We start from the raw sequence: 20941 nt of genomic DNA, 5'->3' as shown, positions 1-20941 counted from the left end.
TGGACACTCCAGATTTGTGTGCCTACTCACAACTCATACATGCAATTTTAAGTACAGTGAAACTAGAGCTGGAGCATCATTTTGCCTTGTTGTCATTTGTGGGTTGTATAGATGGGGAATCTCCTCTTTACCTGCACATCTACATGGTGCAGAATATTATTTCAGCCCTGGACTAAGTCTGCTACAACTATGAGAAGTATGCTGGCAATATGCAAACCACAACTTGGCAGATAGGTTGTGGTAATTAACTGCATGCTACCTGTTTTGCAGTGAAAGCTCTGCAGCCACAGGATCTCTCTGTTCCCTTTTAGCAAAAGGGAAGTTTCTACCTACATAGTGAAGAATGTCCCCCTCAAAAAAAGACACAGCAGGTTCCGTATCTCATAGTGCAATATCACGACAAATATGAATCACTCCCAAACAGCAATAACCTGAAGAGACCAACATTCAGTTTGTTTTATCATCAAGTAATGCAAAGGTTTTCAAAGTGATGCTTTCCAAATTCAAGCCAAACACTACTTAAAAAAAAAAATCAGGGAAAATGCTTTCTCTTTCTTTCATTTCCAGAGGAAGTGAGAATGGGCTAGCACAGCCCATCTGTCCAAATTAAGTTTACCACCATTTACTAAGTAGTTAATTGACATAAGTGAAAACCCTGAGGTTTGCCTTGAGATTTTAAAAATGTTATTTATTGAATCAATTATGTTCACACTGTGACAGTTGCTTTTTCATTTCTCCTCTTAGCACAGCAGTTTCAAGGGAAATTGTTTGACAGAGGGGCTTAAGGAAGCAGAGAAGGGAGATTTATGAAATGAAGACGAAACATTAAATGACAGCTATTAGTAAGCACCACTGTTCTTTGCGATTAGACGAGGCTCAATCAAAGTCTGATCAATATATTCCTTTAAAGTAAAGCTCTTTTGCTTAAATCTTGACACATGAGATCAAGCTTCAGAATGTTAACCTTACAACATGATGCACATGAAATGTAAAGGAACCTATTCCTACCTATTAAAATGTTATAAATTATGTTTAATTTTTTTAAAACCATCTTTTGAAATGTGGCTTAAAAGCCCTTTACTTTACTTTTTAAACTTTTTCTTCTTTTAATTCAAAAACTCATCAGATTACTAACTTCACAGCATAGTTAGGTGTTCTATTCAGACACAGTTAGTTACATAAGGTTCCCATTTATTTCAATGCAACTGAATATCTGCTAATGAGCAGGGCAATCCTAATGCTGCCCCCAAGGTTGCTTAGAGAGGTAGAACCAAGGACTGTATCCAAATCTCTGCTGGTCAGGGCAGAAAACAGTGGGTGGGTGTTTCTTATTTTTTGCTGCACCAGCTCCAGGCAAGCACTCCACCATGGCTCTCTGCAGCAAATGAACAAGCTTAGGATCAAGCAGACTGTTGCCTTGCCCTGCTTTGCCTCTCAAATGGCTTGTTTCAAGGACTTACACTTCCTACCTCTGGCAGGGAAAAAACAGGCTTTACCTCCACAACAGTCTGCACTTTCAGTAGGCGCAGTTTGGACTTCCGTGGCAGCGGAACCCCACTACCCCCTGCCTCCTGGACACAGCCACTGAATTCATTACATATTGAATTATAGACAATACATATTAAAACAGTATTTGACATAAAATGATTGGTTATCATCACAAAATCTAACAAGGGGGTCCATGTGTGGGCTTTTTTTTTTTACACTCCTTTCTCAGATATTTTTTGCACAGATATTCATTGGTTCCCTGTTAGCTGGTACATGAAGGCCTAGCAACAACATGACCCTAAGTTAGCTTGCTTAAAAGTGGATCTCATTGAGTTAAATGGGACTCGCTGCCTAGCAAATTGGTACAGGCTGTAATCCTATGACAACTGACACATGGGAGCAGGTCCCATTAAAGAAAGTGGGATTCTTCATAAACATGCATAGGGTTACTCTCAACATGTCTCCAAATAGTACACTCTCTTTAGTATATGTAGACGTAATAGGTCAAGTAGTTAAAACTGATCTTAAAATTCTCACCATTACATAGATGTAATGTACAATCTAGACAACATTTTAAAACGTTTCTCTAGTATATGTGTTCAAGTAAAAATTATAATAATTTATCTGAAAATATTCCCTAATTATCTGAGGATTTTTCCTGAAATAGCTCAATATATTCTGCCATATAATCTTGACTTGTTGAAACTCATCCAGTCATATTAAAAAAAATCTTGCAGTTTTTCAAATATAGTCTCCCCCCCCCACCCCCCAAAAAACCAACCTTATTATACTTATCAGTTTGATCTTAAAGAGTAAAGCAGATCACCCTGTCATGGTCATTTAAATTCTAATATTTATATATCCCTTCTCCTCCCAATCTCAAATTTTCCTTGCTTTATATTCAATTATAGGTCATCTATTACAAAAGCCATTAGTGACATTGTGGGTCCAACTGTACTCCATTTTCATCTTACGTTTTTGACCAATTTGATAATAAAAAACCCCAATCTTTTTATACTTCTCTTAGATTTGAGCCGTTATTTATTCATGTCACTTACAAGCATAAAAGCTTTTCTGATTGACAAGTCACAGAACAAACACACACACAAGACCCACTCCCCTCAAATACCTCCTGGCTCAGATGCCAAAGCAGAGGTGGGCAACCTGCAGCCCAAAATTTATATTACATGTGTCCCCCTCCCTGCCACCACCCCAAGATGCCTCTTGGAGCTGTCCAATTCCCTCCTTCCATCAGAGCTCTTTCTATTGCTGTTTCTCAGCATCTGGTATTCAGTGGCACACTGCCGCTGAATGCAAAGGTCTTCTATAGCTCTCATGACTAATAACCACCGGCACACCAATCTACCATGCGCTCGACTAATCCTCTTTTAAACCCAGCTTAGTTCGTGGCCATCATATCTCGTTGCAGCACATCCCATAAATTATTTATTCATTGGTCTGTCCTAAATCTACTCCAAATCAATTTCAACTTGGGCAATCTCAAGTTCTAGCTATTATGAAATGGAGACAAGCTTCTCTCTATTACCCACGCCACACATAAATTTTACGAGCCTCTATTATGCCCCTCACTCCATAGTCTAAACAAAAAAGAGAGGCCCAAACGCTCTACTATATTCTTTCTGGGAATGGCCAGAATTGTACACAAACTATTCCAAATGTACCAGATCCATAGATCTGGAGAAGAGAACTACAACTCTGGCAGCTTTATTTTCAATGCCTTTCCTAATAATCCCTAGCAAGTATGGTCGTACTTGCCAGGGAAGGGCAAAGTAGTCAGGGGATCCTCTAAATGAGTCACATGATAATGAATCCTAACTACGTGTTTTAGAAACAGTGGGGTTTTTAGAAACAGTGGCTAAACCAGGGTTTGTTTTAACCATGGATTGTTGCAGAAAACGTGAGTTGCCTCACAGAGAAGTAAATAAGCTACAGCTTGTTTCTCCAAGGCTTGGCTTGTTTTCTAACTGCCCTAGTTTCATGCTTCTGTAGTTTGGGCAAGCATCTGAGGTCAGGTAGCCAAATAAACCATGGTCAAGCAAGGCTACTGGGTTCAGACTTAGCTCCAAATCAGCTGAAACAAACTGTGGCTCATAAACCAACAAGTCATGGCTTCACAAGGTGGTTTGCCAGAAACAAAACCAAGGTTACGGAGCTGGTTTGGATTTTCAAACCATTCACACTTTGGCAAAATAAGCCAGAGTGCTATGTGCAAATCTGGCGAATGGGTCTAAATTATGTGGCAACACTACCTGATTTGAAGAGTATATCCATACGTGATGAATAAATATATACTTATAGCACCGTTTAAATGTTACAATACATGTTTTCCAACCTCTATAACAATACAGGTAATTCTCCCTATTGAGGTGCATCAGGTGACTGTTTCAAAATCTAAAGCATGTCCTTCTAAAGTGCAGTGCATCCATCTATTTCTTCCTAAACTGTGCGTACTGTGGGTTGCTCATGAATTCTTAGCCTTCCTTGTGCCGTGTATAGACATAATGGAAAGGTCAGAAAGCAAAGCTTTCTCCCAAAGAACAGCAACAGAAAATACTTACAGCTGTAAGAAGATTTGAGCCACCTATAACTACAACAAAAATGTCAAGCATCCATTCAGACAAAATGAGTTTCCGGGTTTATCTGGCAGAATAAACAGCAGAGGTCTGAATGCCTACAGACTAGAGGGGTTAAAAAAAATCAATGATTCTCTTTATTTAGAAAAGGTATAGAAAGAAGAGCTCATGTGGCATCCATCACGTCCTCTCATGATGTGATGCAGTTCTATCTGCACAATCTTAAAAAGTTCTGACATTTATCCGAAGAACGCCAAAAAGGTGCCAGAAATCAATTGTTTGCTTTTCTCAGAATAATTGTGCCAAGATTTTTAAATTATTCATATAACTATCTTATCAGCTACCACATGGATGAATGAAATCTACAAGATTATGGAGAAGTAAGGTTGGGGAATACACAGAGAAAGAAAGAGGAAAGAGGTTTTTGTTGTTTTTTCACTTCAGCACATTTGCATAGTTCAGTCCCCTGTCCTGAGGACCCTCCTCTGCCCAAATGCTCCTGAATTCCATGTCCATGTCATGACACTCTAGGAATAGTGCCCTTCATTCATGTCAGCTATATTTGGGAACTATTTTCCCCAATAACATTGTTGAACTATTTAAAACGTTCACACCATATGACTGATGCAGATTGCAGGTTGGATAAAGTCATGGAGATACAGCACTTATAAACCTTACTACCCTGGAGTAGACATTCTAGTACAGGGGTCAGCAAACTTTTTCAGCAGGGGGCCGGTCCACTGTCCCTCAGACCTTGTGGAGGGCCGGACTATATTTTTTTTGGGGGGGGGGGGATGAACGAATTCCTATGCCACACAAATAACCCAGAGATGCCTTTTAAATAAAAGCACACATTCTACTTTTGTAAATACACCAGGTAGGTCCCACAAATAACCCAGAGATGCATTTTAAATAAAAGGACACATTCTATGCATGTAAAAACACGCTAATTCCCGCACTGTCTGTGGGCCGGATTTAGAAGGCAATTGGGCCAGATCCAGCCCCTGGGCCTTAGTTTGCCTACCCATGTTCTAGTAGTATTTAGCAACTACATGCAGCTGGATTTGGATATGACGTTTCATGTCTTTGAGTAGCAGAGACTAGGGAATACTGTAAAAATTACAGCTGTGGTTGGCCCCAAAATTAGAAGCACGGCTCCATGTTGAAGTACTCTTGTGGCCCTCGTTTAGCTCATAAACATTCTCACTTAGTTCAGCACCTGTGTTTCACACATTTGCCACATCCCCATCTGAATGACATTACAAAGAAATGGAACACAGACAGGAGCCCAGAAGTAGATGTAGGCTATGAATCTAAATTAATACATAATGGGAGTTATTTTGCACAGGAAGCTGCCAAACACCATCAACTGAAATTACTGAACAAGGAGTTGGGGGGGAAAGTCATAATGCACATTTACTAAGGGTGACGCATAATGTATCAATAACATAGAAAAAACTTTCCCCCCCCAAAATAAAATAAAATTAAAGAGCTTACCCTTTTCACTCCTTGATTTAAAAAGGTTCGTGCAAAAACTTCCAGGAAACAGTTCAGTAGACCTGACCCTCTTATTGATACTTTGCCATTCTGAATGAACTCTGTCCTACAAAACAGAAACGCAATTAAACATTTTCTTTCCCTCCCAACAGGTACTGTGGTTCTCTAATAAAATTTCACCCTGTAAAAGGAATAAAGACCATATTTGAAAACACACACACACACACAGAGTGGGTGCTTGTTTCAAAATCTCAGGGCCAGAACAGAACAAGTCTTCTTGCATGTCACCACTGATTTTCCAGTATGCATGCAATTGCAGTAAATTGCTGCTACTAAATCTGATTGTGGAAAGACAAACTCGCAGCCGCCGGAGCTCATAAAGTACTGATGTTATGTTTCCTGTAACCAAACACTGGTAATCAAACTGTCTCCATCCTTGTGAAGTTTCTGAATCATTCCAGGCCAGGCTCATCTAGAGTGCAGTACAGAAGTATATAAATGAAAAGTTATCAGCACATGCAACACATTGGCCCCGTTCCGCCTTGTTCCAAAAAGGGGAGTAGTTGGACTATTTTAAAGACAGGAAGACATCCTATGGCCTATTTCATAGGAAAGAGATGCTGCACATCATGAAATAAGAATCACAGCGTTGGAAGGGACCCTGGAAGTAACCTAGCCCAACCATCTGGTCAGTGCAGGGGGTGGAATCCAGCGCAGCACTAAGACTCTTGTCCCATCAGCCCAAGGATTTCCCCCTGCGAAATGGAACATTCTCCCCCTCTTCTCAATCTGTGTGGCCCTAAATCTGTTCTAAAGGTTCTCCCCAATTTGGGGAGGGAATGGGGCAAGTCGGGGGGGGAGTCCTGTTGTGCAAGCAGAAATACTTGAGCTCAAAAGGGAGTTGAGTATCACCCCAATGTACAATAGCGGAGGCAACTACAACATCCCTGACAGATAACAGCCCTTCCTATGCTTAAATAGCTTGATCCTTATTCCCTTCTGCATCTGAAGTGGTATAAAGACTCAGCATCCCTATAAGTGGAAGCATTAAAGATCCAAACTCACATGGTTGCATTAGAAGAAAGCTCTTTCCATACGCAATGTGCTGTAGAAATAACCAATAATATTCCATCAATGCAAGCAACTAGTGGGTGAAGTTTTTCCTAAGAGAGGCGGCAACAAAAGGCAAATGGCATTTGGGGGGTTATTAAACCTGATAAAGTAATTGTGAGAAGAAGCCCAATGTTGCTATTTCTTTTTTTTCTTTTTTTCACAGCCTCTGAAAGACACGAAAAGCTCACAGAAAATATTGATCTCAGATTGATCCTTGCAACGCAGAGCTGGGTGATGCGCCATCATTACAACAACACAGTGGCAGAGAGAAGTCTATTAGCGAGATCCAACTACTGAATTATTGACTAGTTAAAAGTATAGCAAATTTGGCTTAATTGTTTTTGTGATTGGAGTTTTATACTAAAGATCCTTTAATTAAAGTCTTGGTGTTTTAGTTCAGATAAGATTTCTTACCATGGACGCCTTTAAAGGAAAAGTTTTGAAACTTTATCAATTGGGAAGTTCTTGATAAAATATTCAGTGGGGGTTCTGAACAAACCCCCGTCTCCTCTGTCACTAGCAGTCCCTCTTCTTTTCATGTCATGAAACTGCTCTGATAACTGAAGCATCTCACTGGTTTCATCTGCAAAACTGGGGTGGGGGGAGGCATCTGCTCAAGCAAGTTTCCACTTTCTGTCCCACAGATTGTTTCCCCCATATTGCACTGTTCATGTGAGCAGACTGTTTGACACACTGTTACTCATTCAGAGCAAGATAATTTCATAAGAAGAATCAACCCAGCAGTATGAGAACTCTAAATAAAAAGATATGGACAAGACTGGCATTTGGGGAAATGCTCAACCGTTAGAATCTTACAGATCTTTTCTTGCATATTATAATTTTTATGGTGGCAAATGGCATTTCAAGGTGTGCAATGCATGAGACTTGAAGGAAAGTTTCAGTCAGACGAACAGGAAATAGAGGGTGCCTTCATGAAAATGTGATGAAGGAAACAGTGCAATTTTATGTCCCCGGACGGTCTCCATAGGAACGCATTGATTGATTTTCAATGCATTCCTATGGGAAACCGTGCTTCGCAAGACGAAAAACTCGCAAGAAGAAAAAACTTGTGGAACGAATTAATTTCGTCTTGCGAGGCACCACTGTAATAATAAGCAACTCATTGTTATATCAGCCTAACAAATAAGCCCATCTTCTATAGTCATGGATCTACAACATTCAAATTGTTTCTCAAGTTGGCCTTTTAAGGCCAGATTTCCCACCTGAGATTTCTAGAAGGTCTAGAAATTCTTCTTGCCAACAGGAATCAAAGACCAAATTGTCTGATCTTCCTACCAAGCATATTTCCAGTTTCATAAACAGGTATATGGAGAGCTTTAGTAGCAGAGAACACACCAAGTTTGACTTTCCACATTCTGTTTTTCTATGACTATTGAGAAAAACACATTCCTTTGTGCAATGCAGATTAGGGGCAAGGTTCAGTCAAATTTAATGATATAGAACAAAGCTTCAGCAAGCTGTAATTTCAAAGGGAACAAGTGCTGCTGCTGTAATTTCAAGGACTGCCTTTCATATATTCTGGCATCACTTTTGACAGAGTATTTTTTTAAAAAACAGGATGAGTGAGAAGAAAAGAGGGGGAGCAAAATTCACACTGTAAAAAACTAACACACACACCCCAAAAAAATGTATAAGACATAGTGCAACATTGATTGATATACAATAAACAAAATAACCTTAGACACCAGGCAAACATGCATTAAAACAACATAACAGGAACTGGAAATTGTCACAAATTTATTCTTTCTAAATGCATGGGTGTTTCCACCCCAGAACCCATCATCAAATCCATCACCACCAAGTAACCTTGCTGCCAGAACTGTTGATAAGATCTAAGTTTCTAAAAAGCTGTTTTTCAATTCAGTAGTAAGTATTAAGGCTACTAATATATATTACAGGCTTGTAACTTTTGCTGTACCGTTGTTATTTTCTCATGTTTGTGCAAGGATACAGATAGCAGCCTCGTAAACAGGATTGCTTAGGAATTCTAAGAAATAATAAATCGGAGCAGTTTTGGAAGCACTGGTTAAAATCAATGAAAGGTTCAGACTGCTATCTTGATTGGAAAAAGGAGCTCAATTTTATCCTAATACAGACAAAAACCTGCTCCCTGAGCTTAGGAAAAACTATGCAATATTTAGTTACAATATTTTAAGATGCATAGCAACCAAATAAGCAACTTTCCAAAAAGATACAGTAGATTTGGTTATATCCTATCATAGATTACTTTATATTTGTAATAGTTTTTAAGGCCAAATATTGAGCCTTATTAAAGAGGTAAGTAGCAAGGACAGAAGCACTTCTGTAAGAAGACGAGAATACACTGCAACCTTTTCCTGCTCTGCCCCATTGATAATAATATTACCCATTGAATCTCATCAGTGAATTCATGTGCTTCACTTGTGTTTCATAGGAACCCCAGATTTTGGAAGAAACCAGAAGAGCATTTGTTGTCTCCCTCCACTCACACCACATTTCAATAATGATATAAAGCAGATGTTTCAGAAAAGGCTGAAAAGAGAAATATACACCTGGCCATTTGTGTTCTGCAGTAACATTGAAGAGGTTTCCTCTTCAGCCCAGCTGGCCACTAGCTTACACAACCTGAAGTACCTTAATTAATAACCCTTTGATGCTTACACTGAATATATACTGTCAGTGCAGCATATGCTGAGAAATAGTGATATATTGCTGCACCTGGGCATGGGTGCCTTATACTTTTTACAAATCAAAGGGTAAATTTGTCACTGGTGCTTTTATTTCCACATTGCAATACAACTTGGTGGTTCATGGAATCACTTAGGGTTAGAGATGTAAAATTTTGAAGCCATGGGGGGAAAACGTTCTCTCCCCCCCCCCCCGGTTTCTTTCTGGGGGGGGGGGGGAATGAAATTTTGGAAAAATTGAAAAAAAAAGTTCAGTGTGGAGTAGTTTTACAAATTGTGTGAAACGCAGTGTATGTCTTATGCTTGCAATAAAACAGGTAACCACGCCCCTTTCCCTCAAATGCAACAAAAAAAGGAAGAAACCATCAACATAAATTATAATCAGATTTGCCCCTTAGCACCAACAGCAAATAAAGTTAAGGTCCACCTCAATATTTAAGCTCCACAGAAGGACTACCCTTTGAGTAGTGCTTTAAAAAAAACAACAACCAGAAGACACTACATATACATGCAGTTTATTCTATCTCATTTTCTGAACTACTGCTATCATTTTCCATTTATTCTTCCTCTTCCTGTTTGTCATTTTTCTCATGGACTTCTAAAAAACGGCTTTGGGGGGAAACGGGGGGGAATCTGTTCCCCCCCCCTTTTTTTCAGTTTTCTCCCAGGTCTTCCCATCTCTACTTGAGGACAGTCAGGGCAAAGCGTAAGGAATTTTTTTTGCATGCCAGGCCCGGAAGGAACCAACATCCAGTTCCTGAATAGTATGTTGCGCTAAGGCTCAAACTCTGTTTGAAAGGAAAAGGAGTGTGTGTGTTTTTTTAATTGAATTTGTTATTATATATTATAAACAGCATGATGGTAAGAGAGCTTCTAAACAGTTTATAAAAATATACAACAGAAGATTAAAATGATTGATAAAACACAGTTAAAAGCAGGTATTTAAGAGTATTCAAAAGATGATTAAAGTCAGCAGTGGTTAAAAGGAAGTAAATCGCATGCAGCTTCTACGTGTTCAGCTGGGCTGGCCCTAACAAAAATGTTTTGAGCAGTTGCCAGAAAGCGTATAGTGAAAGCACCAAAGTGTGGGTGCTGGAACGCCTGGGGGGGAATGGAAGAATGGGAGGGGGGGTAATACAATTTTTTTTCCCTGTTTTTTCCCAAAGCCATTTTTTCAGGAAAAAATTGGGGGGAGTGTGTGGAATATTCAAACAATATCAAACTTTTTTCCCCCCATTTTTTCTGGGGGAAAACGGCTTTGGGGGGAAACCTGGTCCCCCCCTCCCCAATTTTTCTGGTTTTTTCCCCAGGCCTTCCCATCTCTACTTAGCCCCCCCCCCCGTTATATTTTTATTACTTATTTTAATAATTTGTATGCCACTTGCAGCCACCTGTAAGTTGTGTACAGGAACCCCAATACGCTAAGACTAAAAATGAATTAAAACTATTAAAACATAGATAAAGTACGGTAACAGATAATCCAACATGCTCATCAAATGCTGTGTGTTAAAATCACATGGGCTGATGCAAAGTTATCAACAAGAAGGAAGTGAGCTAGATGAAACACACTGTGAGACTCCCTATAAAGTGAAAATCTACAAGGGATTTTGAATAAAAGGAGCATGTTTTGCTTCTTCTGGTCTCCAGGGATGAGAGAGCAAAGCTTAAAGTCATGTATACCGGAGCAGTTACTGTTTGATACCAGAGTTGTTTTTTCCCAATGTGTACAAGCATTATGTTAACACTAGACTTCAGTCTGCTATATTTTTTGCCCATTGTGCTAGTGTCACAAGATCCTTTGGATCTGTCTAGTCCTTCAGATTCCATCTTCCGGATCAGATCCTAGGAGTATGCTTAGATATTCCACTTGATTGATGAGGCACAAATTCTGTTTATAAAATTCACAAAGACCACTTTCCTGACAGTACTCAGAACTTACGTCATTCTTCCTAAAAGTGAAATGAAAATTTCAGAACCATTCCTGGTACCATTTTGAAGGACTAGTATTACACTACCTTATTCCTTTTCTTTTTTGCATAAAATCTGAACTCATAAAGCGGTTACATATTTGTTGGCAGGTGACAAAAGGAATTCTGCACAGCTTATTGTTTATATACTTTATTAAGGAGTTAGTATAAATTTCCAGGCAAAAATAGTAGGATGTCAATGGGAAAGGGTAGCTCAGAATTCAAAACAAGTTCACCTGGGGCAAAACTCATAAACTTTTCCCTGCAAGGCTTACACCACTATCTAGTGAGAAGCTGCCCTAAAGGCCTCTCTAACGGCCAGAAATGGCCTTCAATAGTTCATCTCATGAGCATTGTGGGAAATGCCTTCCTGTCATATTCCAAGCACACAGGTGAAGCCAACTGCATGTCTTCCAAGCCAATTGTCACCCCAAGCAATTGGCCCCAACCCACTGCTTAGAACAGGGATGGGGAACCTCAGGCCAAGTGGTGAACTGTAGTCCCCCAGACATCTCTACCTGGCCCAAGGGACTCCCCCCAAGCCACATCTCCTTTCCCCAGAACTACACCCCCTAGGTGGCCCTGCTATTCACACTCCTTGAGGGTTTTTGCATCTTTGAACCCAGATGATGCTTCCTGCTTGCATGGATGGAAGATAGAATGTATGTGAGAGTGTTTGTGTAGAAGCTGGCCTGGAGTAGAAGGGTGAAGTTCACTTTTTGAGGGTGTGCATTGATGAAAGGGGCCCTAGTTACATGTATACAGGAATAAATGAGCAAAAGTGACTAAGACTTGCTTTAGATTTAAATAAGCTGTTGAAGAGATTCCTAAAATAAAACTGAGTACACATAAGAACAGCTATCCAAAATACGTCCCATATGTCTTCACACTTCCAATTGCAATATTTTTTTATTGATCCTTTTTATTAACTTGGGGAGATTGTTTAGTTTTATTTTTACTTCCTGGGTTGTTGTTGTTTTCTTTTTGAGGCATTATTGCAGTGCGCCAGTAGAAGAATTTGCAGTGGATCGTGTCATTCAGTATCATTTTACGCTCCATCACATATTTCTTCTTATTACAGCCCAATTATTCATGGGTGCCATTTCTACTCTTACTGAGGGTTCATTACATTTGCTGCTTTTTACCAGAACAAATTCAATAAATATAATTCAGTTGCCCTAAAACATCCAGCCAGCATTGGCAGAACAGATCTCTACCTGAAAATTAGAATATTATATATATATATATATATATATATATATATATATATATATATATATATATATAAACTGGCATCATGAGAAAAAGCAGAGGGAAGCAAACCTGCCAAACCAATCCCTCCTCCTTAACTTCACCACTGTCACCAAGTACTTTTCATTCATTGTCTCAGCTGCCTCCACTAAACAGCCCTTTAACTTTCTGGACTTAAATTGGTCTAACCTACTCTCAATCTGGGTAGAGTAATCTAGCAGGCAAGCACAGGGTAAATATAAAGGTGTGAAGGCCTGGGGGGGACTGGAAAAATGGGGGGCAGTCCCCTGATTTTTCTGGGGTTTTCCTGAGCTTTCACATCTCATTGTGTAAAGTAAGGCCTCAGACCTATTCTATCCAAAACAAACTATGCTTTTATAGTTGGAGTTCTTACTCACAACAGAGCTAAATGCATCCAGCCATGCAGAATACACTTGCTGCCCATCAATAAGGTAAATATAATATGCAAATTTCTGTAAGTTATACTGGAGACAGACTCACAACTACTTTGGCACAGAATATCTTCTTTTTTTCAATAGCGAAAGTACGCACAACCAAGTTTGCAACCCTTCTGTTTCCTACCATATCAAAACTGCAGTAGGAAAAATATAAAGACTTGACTCTAAGGACAATGGCAACCATGTACCTAATGCTTACTCATATTTTTATATTTTCCCCTATGTTTGGCCTATGCAAGTTTTACCTGTACAACTTCTGACATAGCACAGGAGCCATGTATTTTCATGGCTCGGCTAACACACAGAAAGAGCCTGTTTTGGAAGTCTAAGGCAGGCCACTGGAAGAAGTTCAGTAAGCCTTCGGTTATGCATGCCCAGCCGCCAACCTGCACTTGGCTTGGTGGGTCACAAGTTGTGCAGACCTAATTTCGGTATCAGCTGTGAAATTCTGGCTTGAAAGCTACTTGCTACAATGTGGCTGCCTACATTATCTAAACAGCAACCATCAGATCCTCCTGGTGTTGCCTGGTAAACAAAATAAATAGAAATTAACTAGAAGGCCATTTACAACAATGTGCATATAAATAAGTTACACCTTACCAGTTTGGATTCTCTGAACTTTCCCTGAAGACTGACTCTTCCTTTAGAGTAGCATACTGTGTCCATGTGAGGCACCGAGTCTTCATAGACATAATTCTATCCTGCTTATTAAGCCAAGATTCTTCTTCTAGGTAGACCTCGGGCACTTTCAGGACACTGATCTGTTAGACATAATGATTACATGTTTAAATAACGTCAAGGTGCTTGAAGAAAGAATGAGGAATTTGTTTATACTTAGCATTTGTTTCCATCCTCACACAATAAAACGATTAAGGACTGAAGCCACCCATAACATTTATCTCTTGACGCTAATACAGAAATTAAAAACTTTTAGCTGTTAGTGATGAAACCATGCAAACATTTAGGGACTTGTTCTCACGGCTCGGTGCCTAGTTAGATTTTGCCAACTGCTGCATCTTAAGCATCAGCTTAATTTATGTGACATTTTAGTTGCCTACATGTCCTGCTTAAAGTAATGGATTCTAACAGAAGACATTTGTCGACTGTTGCACTCACGACATAAACAGCCAAAACATTTGGTTCATTTTACATTCTGTTTGGTACCTGGAATTTTTATGTTTCCCCATCTGGACGAGGCATGGAAAAAAAAGGCAAACAGAAATGTGACAGAGAGAAATCATTCGAGTTTTGACAGACAGAATAAAGATTGCAAGTAAACAGTTCACAAAATGGAAGGTGATACATAGCAGAATGTAAATCCAAAGAGTTGCCAAACTTCAACTTTAGGGCACAGAAAGTTTAAACAGAAGAAATCACTATCCTGTTATATTTATTTTTTCAGAGTCCTAGATTATAAGGACATTGTTTTGATTTCCTTTTCAAGCTCCCAAAATGGCAGATAAGAGTTGTTTTTGGAAAATGCTCTTTTAGGAACTAAGGGAAGGATACAGGATTTCAAAAACAGTCCCATCCTCAGTAATGGCTCATATGGGTGGGCGGAGCAACAGCATCCTCTGGGCAGCATTGCTGTACTTGTAAGTACAAGGATGGGGCAAATTGGTAGCAGCAAGGTCAAGGGGGGTCTGAGTGTTGGTGGCAGAAGCCCTGCAGAAGCCTCTCTGACTTCCACCCCATCTGAGCACAGTGCTTCCACCCAGGACAAGGCCACTTCCCCACACCCTCCTCGCCTTGCCCACATGAGCTGCTGTTGCCTATCCTCACGTGGTCCACCCAGGATACTTAGAACCTTCCTAGTTCAAGTGGACAGTTCATTCTTTGTGGCTGCAAACCTGCACCGTTCCCCCTATATCCTTAAAAACCAGCATGCATCAACCTTGACTGATGTTAATTACCTGTCTTAAGAAGTGTGGAATTACATTCTGGCATGTTGCAATCCTCCTCCGGTATATGATTCCTGTAGACAAATCTGAGCATAAAAGAACAAACCAACTTAGTGCTATTTTGGAAAATAGAGATTTTTTTTTATAGTAAGAAAACAAAACCAAATGCTTGCACTATAGATGCAAGGAGGAAGGCAAGGAAGCCTAAATGTGGTAGAGGGATTCAATGTCCCTTCTTCTCAGCAGCCAAAGGATTCCAGCCCAGTTGCCAGATGGACCATGATGAAAACGTTTAAAGGGTTATATGCTTAGTCCAAAAACTATAGTATGTTTGCCCACCTCAACACATACAAAAAACCCTACTGGGCAGGGGACAGATGGTGTGGTTCAAACATTTTATTGGCATCTATGCTGGCAATGACAAAGCATCACACAATTCCAAATCCGAGCTTCACAGATTTGGCTAGAACTGCAATGGAATTGCTCTACAATTTAGCTGGTAGCAGTTGGGGAGTTAATTTTCGAGGCTCTCGTGTTGCTAGCTACAAGCTTCAAATATCTTCCTGGGTCAGCACTTCAGATCAAAAATGGCTTGTTCTGCTCACTCTGCATTCTGAAATACATCCTAAAAGTACAAAATACCTCTCCACCCACCATTGTCAATGTTTGAGGCCTAAAGCAATTCTCTCAGACAATTAGAATTTATTTTTATAATGAGTTGGGCCAGTGACAAGAACAAAGCTCCCTACCGAAAAAAGAAAGAAAAGCCCCACCGCCTCTAAAACCCTTCACAAATTATAGTTATTGAGCTACAATAAGAACGTGACTGGCTTCCAAACTCACTTTGCATGTTAATATTTAATGATCCCAATCAAGTCCAGAAGCCTCAGGATGATGTTAATTGATGATCTGACTAGGCACACAGCCCAGTGGAAAAGGAGTTCTCAGGAAGAGACAAATCTCTCCCGTACAAAGTTTATCTGTGTTTTTTCTTCCCCTGGTTTTGTTCCTGGGAGGCAGCATTTTGCAGTAGGCTTTAAATAACCATGCTGGCAGTATATTTGTCTTTCCCAATGTGACACATTTACAAGGGGTCATAAACTGGTATTTCCCAAGAGAAAGGGATGGCTAAAACTATTATTATATATAATATGCAATGGAAAATCCAGAATTTGAGCCTCTCTTTTTTTTCAGTGGTGGGGGAGAATAACTAAACTCCCCACCCCAGACCTCTCAAAAGACTGAAGTGAATGGTGTGAAAAATGGGAAAGGGGAGATTTGTGCTGAGAGCCCTGCCTGCCTCAGCTTCAGCTTCTTGCAGCAGAGATCACCTTTTATGTAGTCCTTTTGCAGCATCTGCATTGGGGAGGGGGAACAACACTAATTCCTTTCCTCCACCTGGGCTGCTCCTACTTTCTGTTCTTCTGCCATCTCAGTATGAGAGACTTGGCTGAGAAGAGGGTTCTTCTGGGAGAACACAAAAAGCAGTCTGGCTGCAATAAACTCGGTCTGCAACCGCTTCCTAATGGTGGGCAACTGGGCAATTTGTCTTCAAGAGCCAGTTGAGGCATGAGGCCAATGCACAGAAAGAACAAGAGCCAGGGAGATAGTCCGCAAATTGCTGTCTCCAAAGTGCTCTGAGCCACAGAGGCTGAATCTCAGAAACAGGGATGAATATTTATGGATTCTGACTGCAACTTTAGTAATGGGTAAGGGTTGGGTGTGGGGAGGAATTCAGGAGGCTCAATGCAAAATCACCTGATCCACAGCTCCCAAATTAAGGTGCAAGCAATTCAGTAACTACTGCCAAATTGTAGTGAAGTGGTCCAAGGGCAGCTTAAAAATTATCTCTCAATAATCACCCACATCTATATATCAATGCATCAGCTCACCCTATGAGTGGCACAAAACCACTTCAATCTCTGGAAGTGGCATTTTTACAGCTGCCCCATAACATTTATACTGAACTTGTTAGGAATTGGTGTTTTAGTGTGGCAGCTTTTACACTCAAACTCCCTCACCATTAGGCAGGCCTTTTCACTGTATTCTTTTCAGTGCCTGCTAAAATCTTTTCTATTTAGGCAAACCTACCCAGACATGTACTCCAGGCAGGCAAAGAAGATGAAGGTATTCTGGGGTAGGCAAGGGAGACCTTTCCTCCTATCTCCCTTTACCTCACAACCTTAGCAGCACAAGCATAGAGGACTAGAAGGCAGAAAGAAAACCCTACTGGCTCAGTATCATCTGTCTAAACCGGAGGCCCTTTAAGTCAGGGCATGATTTGTGCCAGCTGCCTCAAGCAATGTGTGAGGTGAGTTCTAGACAAGGAATAATTTCCATTACATTCAGAAAAGATAAAGCAGCACCTCCAAGCTGCATCAAGAGTGCAAATCACACAGAATAAGCTTGTGCGCCTATCCCCCAGCTGGAAGAACCCCTAGCCAAAACCACCCCTTCTAGCTAGATTTAGTTTCAGTGTGCTTTCCCCCTCCATTTAGCTCCAAGGCAGAGCCAAGGGTCACAACATACTGATGACATTTCACCCCAAACCTCTGAGTAACCTTAGTTACTGCTCTCACGTACCTGGTAATTACTGAAAACTTTCTGGAGCCTTCTAAGCAACAGTGAAGTGTCCAACTTACCTGTTTTTTCTTCTACTGTTTTTACAGCCGTGACATGCTTCTCCATGGGACTTGGATACTAAAGAAAAAGGCAAGAGAGTACACATCACCATTTATTATGTGTTAAACACTTTGGGAAACATTTTTCCTGAAAAGTGATGTATACGTTAATTACATCAGTAAGTAGGTACATAAAAGGAAATTTCCTACTCATTGATAAAATCCTATTAGAATTTGCATGGTATTTCTCAACAGATCTAAGTGTGGTGGCTGATTTATGCTAGGAGTTTGCTGTGATTGTTTAAGCCAATCAAGAAATTTTCCCTCAGGAAAACAACAAACTTCTTTAAATGGTCAGTTAACTCTCTTCACTATTGCCACACAAAACACATTAAGCACGTATTTTAAAATTGTGATCTAGGTTACAAGGTGCCTTCAAAACAATAAAATGAATGAGATGGGAATTTTAAACTAGTGTGATATCTTCCAAACTCCACCCACTACCCACATCAAATGAACCCAGGCTTTTCAGATGAAGGCTATGCACATCTGTGAGCCGTGATGAAAAACTGGAAACACACCAGGGTGGATTTAAGGACTTAAAACCCTTTGTGGTGTGAGGAAAACAACTGGGTGAATCTACCCTAAGAGTTGCATGGGGGAATTTGAAATGCATACTCTTGCATGCTCAATCCATTTTAACAGCCTTAAAGCTCATCTTAAAAGAAGCCAACATCATTCTCTTCCCTACACAACCAATAATCAATTTTGAAATAGAAAAAATAGAAAACCCGGCCTTTGAATTTCTGCATCAAAACTCAGAATCCACCTCTTTCCATTTTAGGATACAATTTGAATAGTAATTATACTTCAACTCTCCCCTCTGCCACCACCCTGGGCATTTCATTTTATGTGGGATGTTGGAGTAGTAGTGTGTCTATTTGACAGGGTAAAGTGTCAATATGATCACAGGGTATGTTTTAAATCTCTCATTCTTAACACATTGGCCGGGTTAAAGTACAGCTAGAAACCATGGTTTCTTTTCACATACACAAGCTGCAGCAAACCTCGGGCTAATGCACAGAAGAGACTTGTTGCATGCCAAAAAAGGGGCCCACTTTCAATATAAACCAACAGGGTTTTCCCATAACACATGAAGCTTGGGCTCAGTGATTTGTTTCCAACTGTGTTTTGAGACCACAAAGTGAAACCATGATATGGCTTTTAAAAAAGAAAGAAAGAAAACCCACAGCTCCCCAAATGTGTTCAAAATTGAACAATATTCCAATCTCCTTCTCTGGAAATTGAACCAGGAAGCGGGGGACAGAAAGACAGCACAAAATTGATATTAGATAAAAGATAGTAGTAGTAAATGGGTTGTACAGTGATGATAAAAGCCAGGTATACAAGTAAATATAAATGCCATATGAGAAAACACGGCAAAACTCAAGGAGGAGATACTAACTGAACTATGCATTTCTATGTTCACTGTAAGAAGTTTCATTAAGTGAAGTATATGGCAGTTAAATCTGATGCTTCCATGCAGCTTGCTGCTTTCAAATGGTAAGTAACAGTCTAATTACATTATCAATGAAACTTACAGTCTATAAGACCCATTCGTGTGAAACAAAAAAGCCATTTGCATAAGTCTTCCACTAAATAGCAGACTCTATTACCCAAGTATTTAACTAGGAATAGACTCAATTTTGTGCACAGCTTAATATAAGGGAGATGAGTTAAAAGCTTATGAGCATGTGGATGGTTTAACTATTAGCAGCACCACAGCTTTCCCCAAGTCCATCATACCTTGTTTATAAACAGAATGCAGAAAACCCAAAAGGAAGAAATGCATTGATTGATCAAGCTGAATAAACTCTCTGTTGGATATATAGGTGACGTGCTCATGCTGGCATAGCTCAATCAGTAAAGCAAGAGACTCTTAATCTCAGGGTAGAGGGCAAAAAGTGGCAACCCCACATTGGGTAAAAAGATCCCCCCTGCCTTACAGGGAGTTGGGCCAGGTGGCCTTGTGGTCCCTTTCTAACTCTATACAATCCTTTGACTCTACCATTATATCAGCTACTTTCGTGGATGCTAGCATCTTAAGTTGCATTCTAAACTGGTGAGTTATGTGTGTATGACCTGTTGCGCCTCAATCACCTGAGCAAGGAAAAGAGAAAGCAAGAAAGAGATCACATTTCCATTCCATACAGTTGTACCATGTAACAGTTGGAGATGATGATTACCATATAAACCCTACATGTGAAAACAATTTAGCTACATATAGCTATCAGTTACATGTATAAAGAGAGGGAGGAGGAGGTAGTCCCAGAGAAATGTAGAATGGTAGCATTCTTCACTGCTTGGTGGGCATTTGCTTTGCATAGGTGAAACATATGGATGAGTGAGCTTAGCTGAAAGTTCTGTTTTACTGGTGAGCAGTTAACATTTCTTTCCAAAAACAAAAAACTTCTTCAAAGACCACAGCCTTCAAAAATGATATGATGCCATCTCGTGGTCAACTGTTCAAGTGCATCCAATTTGCAAGCAGGAGACAGCAATCAGAAAGGGGTGTGTGTAATGTGAAAAACATGCACTGTGGCTGTTTATTCCTGGAATCCCTACAGATTAACTGATGCTCATCCAGTCTTCCAAAGCTTCCAAACTGACTGCTTAGCAGATTTCACACTTGAATGAGAAAGTGGCATCCTTATGAGATGTCTTGTAAACCTGCAACGAATTAGGTACCAATCACAAGCATCCCAGGTTGGACCCATATTGAATACTAGTGTGTTATATCACCAAGCTGGAAACTTTGTTTTAAAGTTAGACAGCACAACCTTCTTCCATCAGAGACCAAAGACACAAAAGGTTTTACAGTGACCCAAGAAAAGGTTAGGATCGCATGTTTATCACAGAGGCATAGGAGCTACTTCTCTGTGGTATAATATCTCTTGTGTCAGAACCACACAGGTGGCCCCGTTTCTGCCTGCCTGCAAAATAGTATACAGTATATAATGAGCATACATTAGATATATTCTTCATTTTTAAGATCACTCACAGGTCACAGCAATCTCTATGATTTATTGCAATTATGTGATTCACTTTGCTGGGTGCTCCAATATATTAATTCGACGTATTAAAAAGATTCAATTTTCCTGAAAATTTAACAGATGCCATGCTACATTAAGAAGAGGCCAACAATTCAGCAAGCTTTGCATGTGGAGAAGACTTTGGGATTACTTATTGGGACTGTAATTCTTTCTCTCCCCTTCTACCACCCTCTACAAAGCACCAGGTCACAACTGCTTTTGAAACTCCACTCCAATGACACTATAAAGACATTTGCTTATGATACAGCGAG

General features: G+C 40.0%; 1 protein-coding gene across 3 annotated transcripts in view; it reads right to left on the bottom strand.

Moving 5' to 3' along the window:
* Positions 1-20941, bottom strand: part of PRELID2 (PRELI domain containing 2) — a 55493-nt gene that overhangs the window by 26079 nt on the left and 8473 nt on the right. For 2 of the 3 annotated variants that reach the window (XM_081900832.1, XM_081900834.1), the window contains exons 2-5: positions 17599-17656; positions 14969-15042; positions 13656-13816; positions 5580-5685 (exon numbers count right to left, since the gene is read on the bottom strand). In XM_081900832.1, coding sequence (XP_081756958.1) covers positions 5580-5685; positions 13656-13816; positions 14969-15042; positions 17599-17656 — 399 coding nt within the window. Of the gene's footprint in view, positions 1-5579; positions 5686-10984; positions 11329-13655; positions 13817-14968; positions 15043-17598; positions 17657-20941 lie in introns of those variants that run through there. The other variant, XM_081900833.1, reaches the window with a different exon arrangement.

The sequence above is a fragment of the Podarcis melisellensis genome (assembly GCF_964234715.1).
Source record: "Podarcis melisellensis genome assembly, chromosome: 2".
Taxonomy (NCBI): domain Eukaryota; kingdom Metazoa; phylum Chordata; class Lepidosauria; order Squamata; family Lacertidae; genus Podarcis; species Podarcis melisellensis.
The sequence above is the reverse complement of the archived record's forward strand: the minus strand, read 5'-3'. Positions and strand labels throughout refer to the sequence as shown.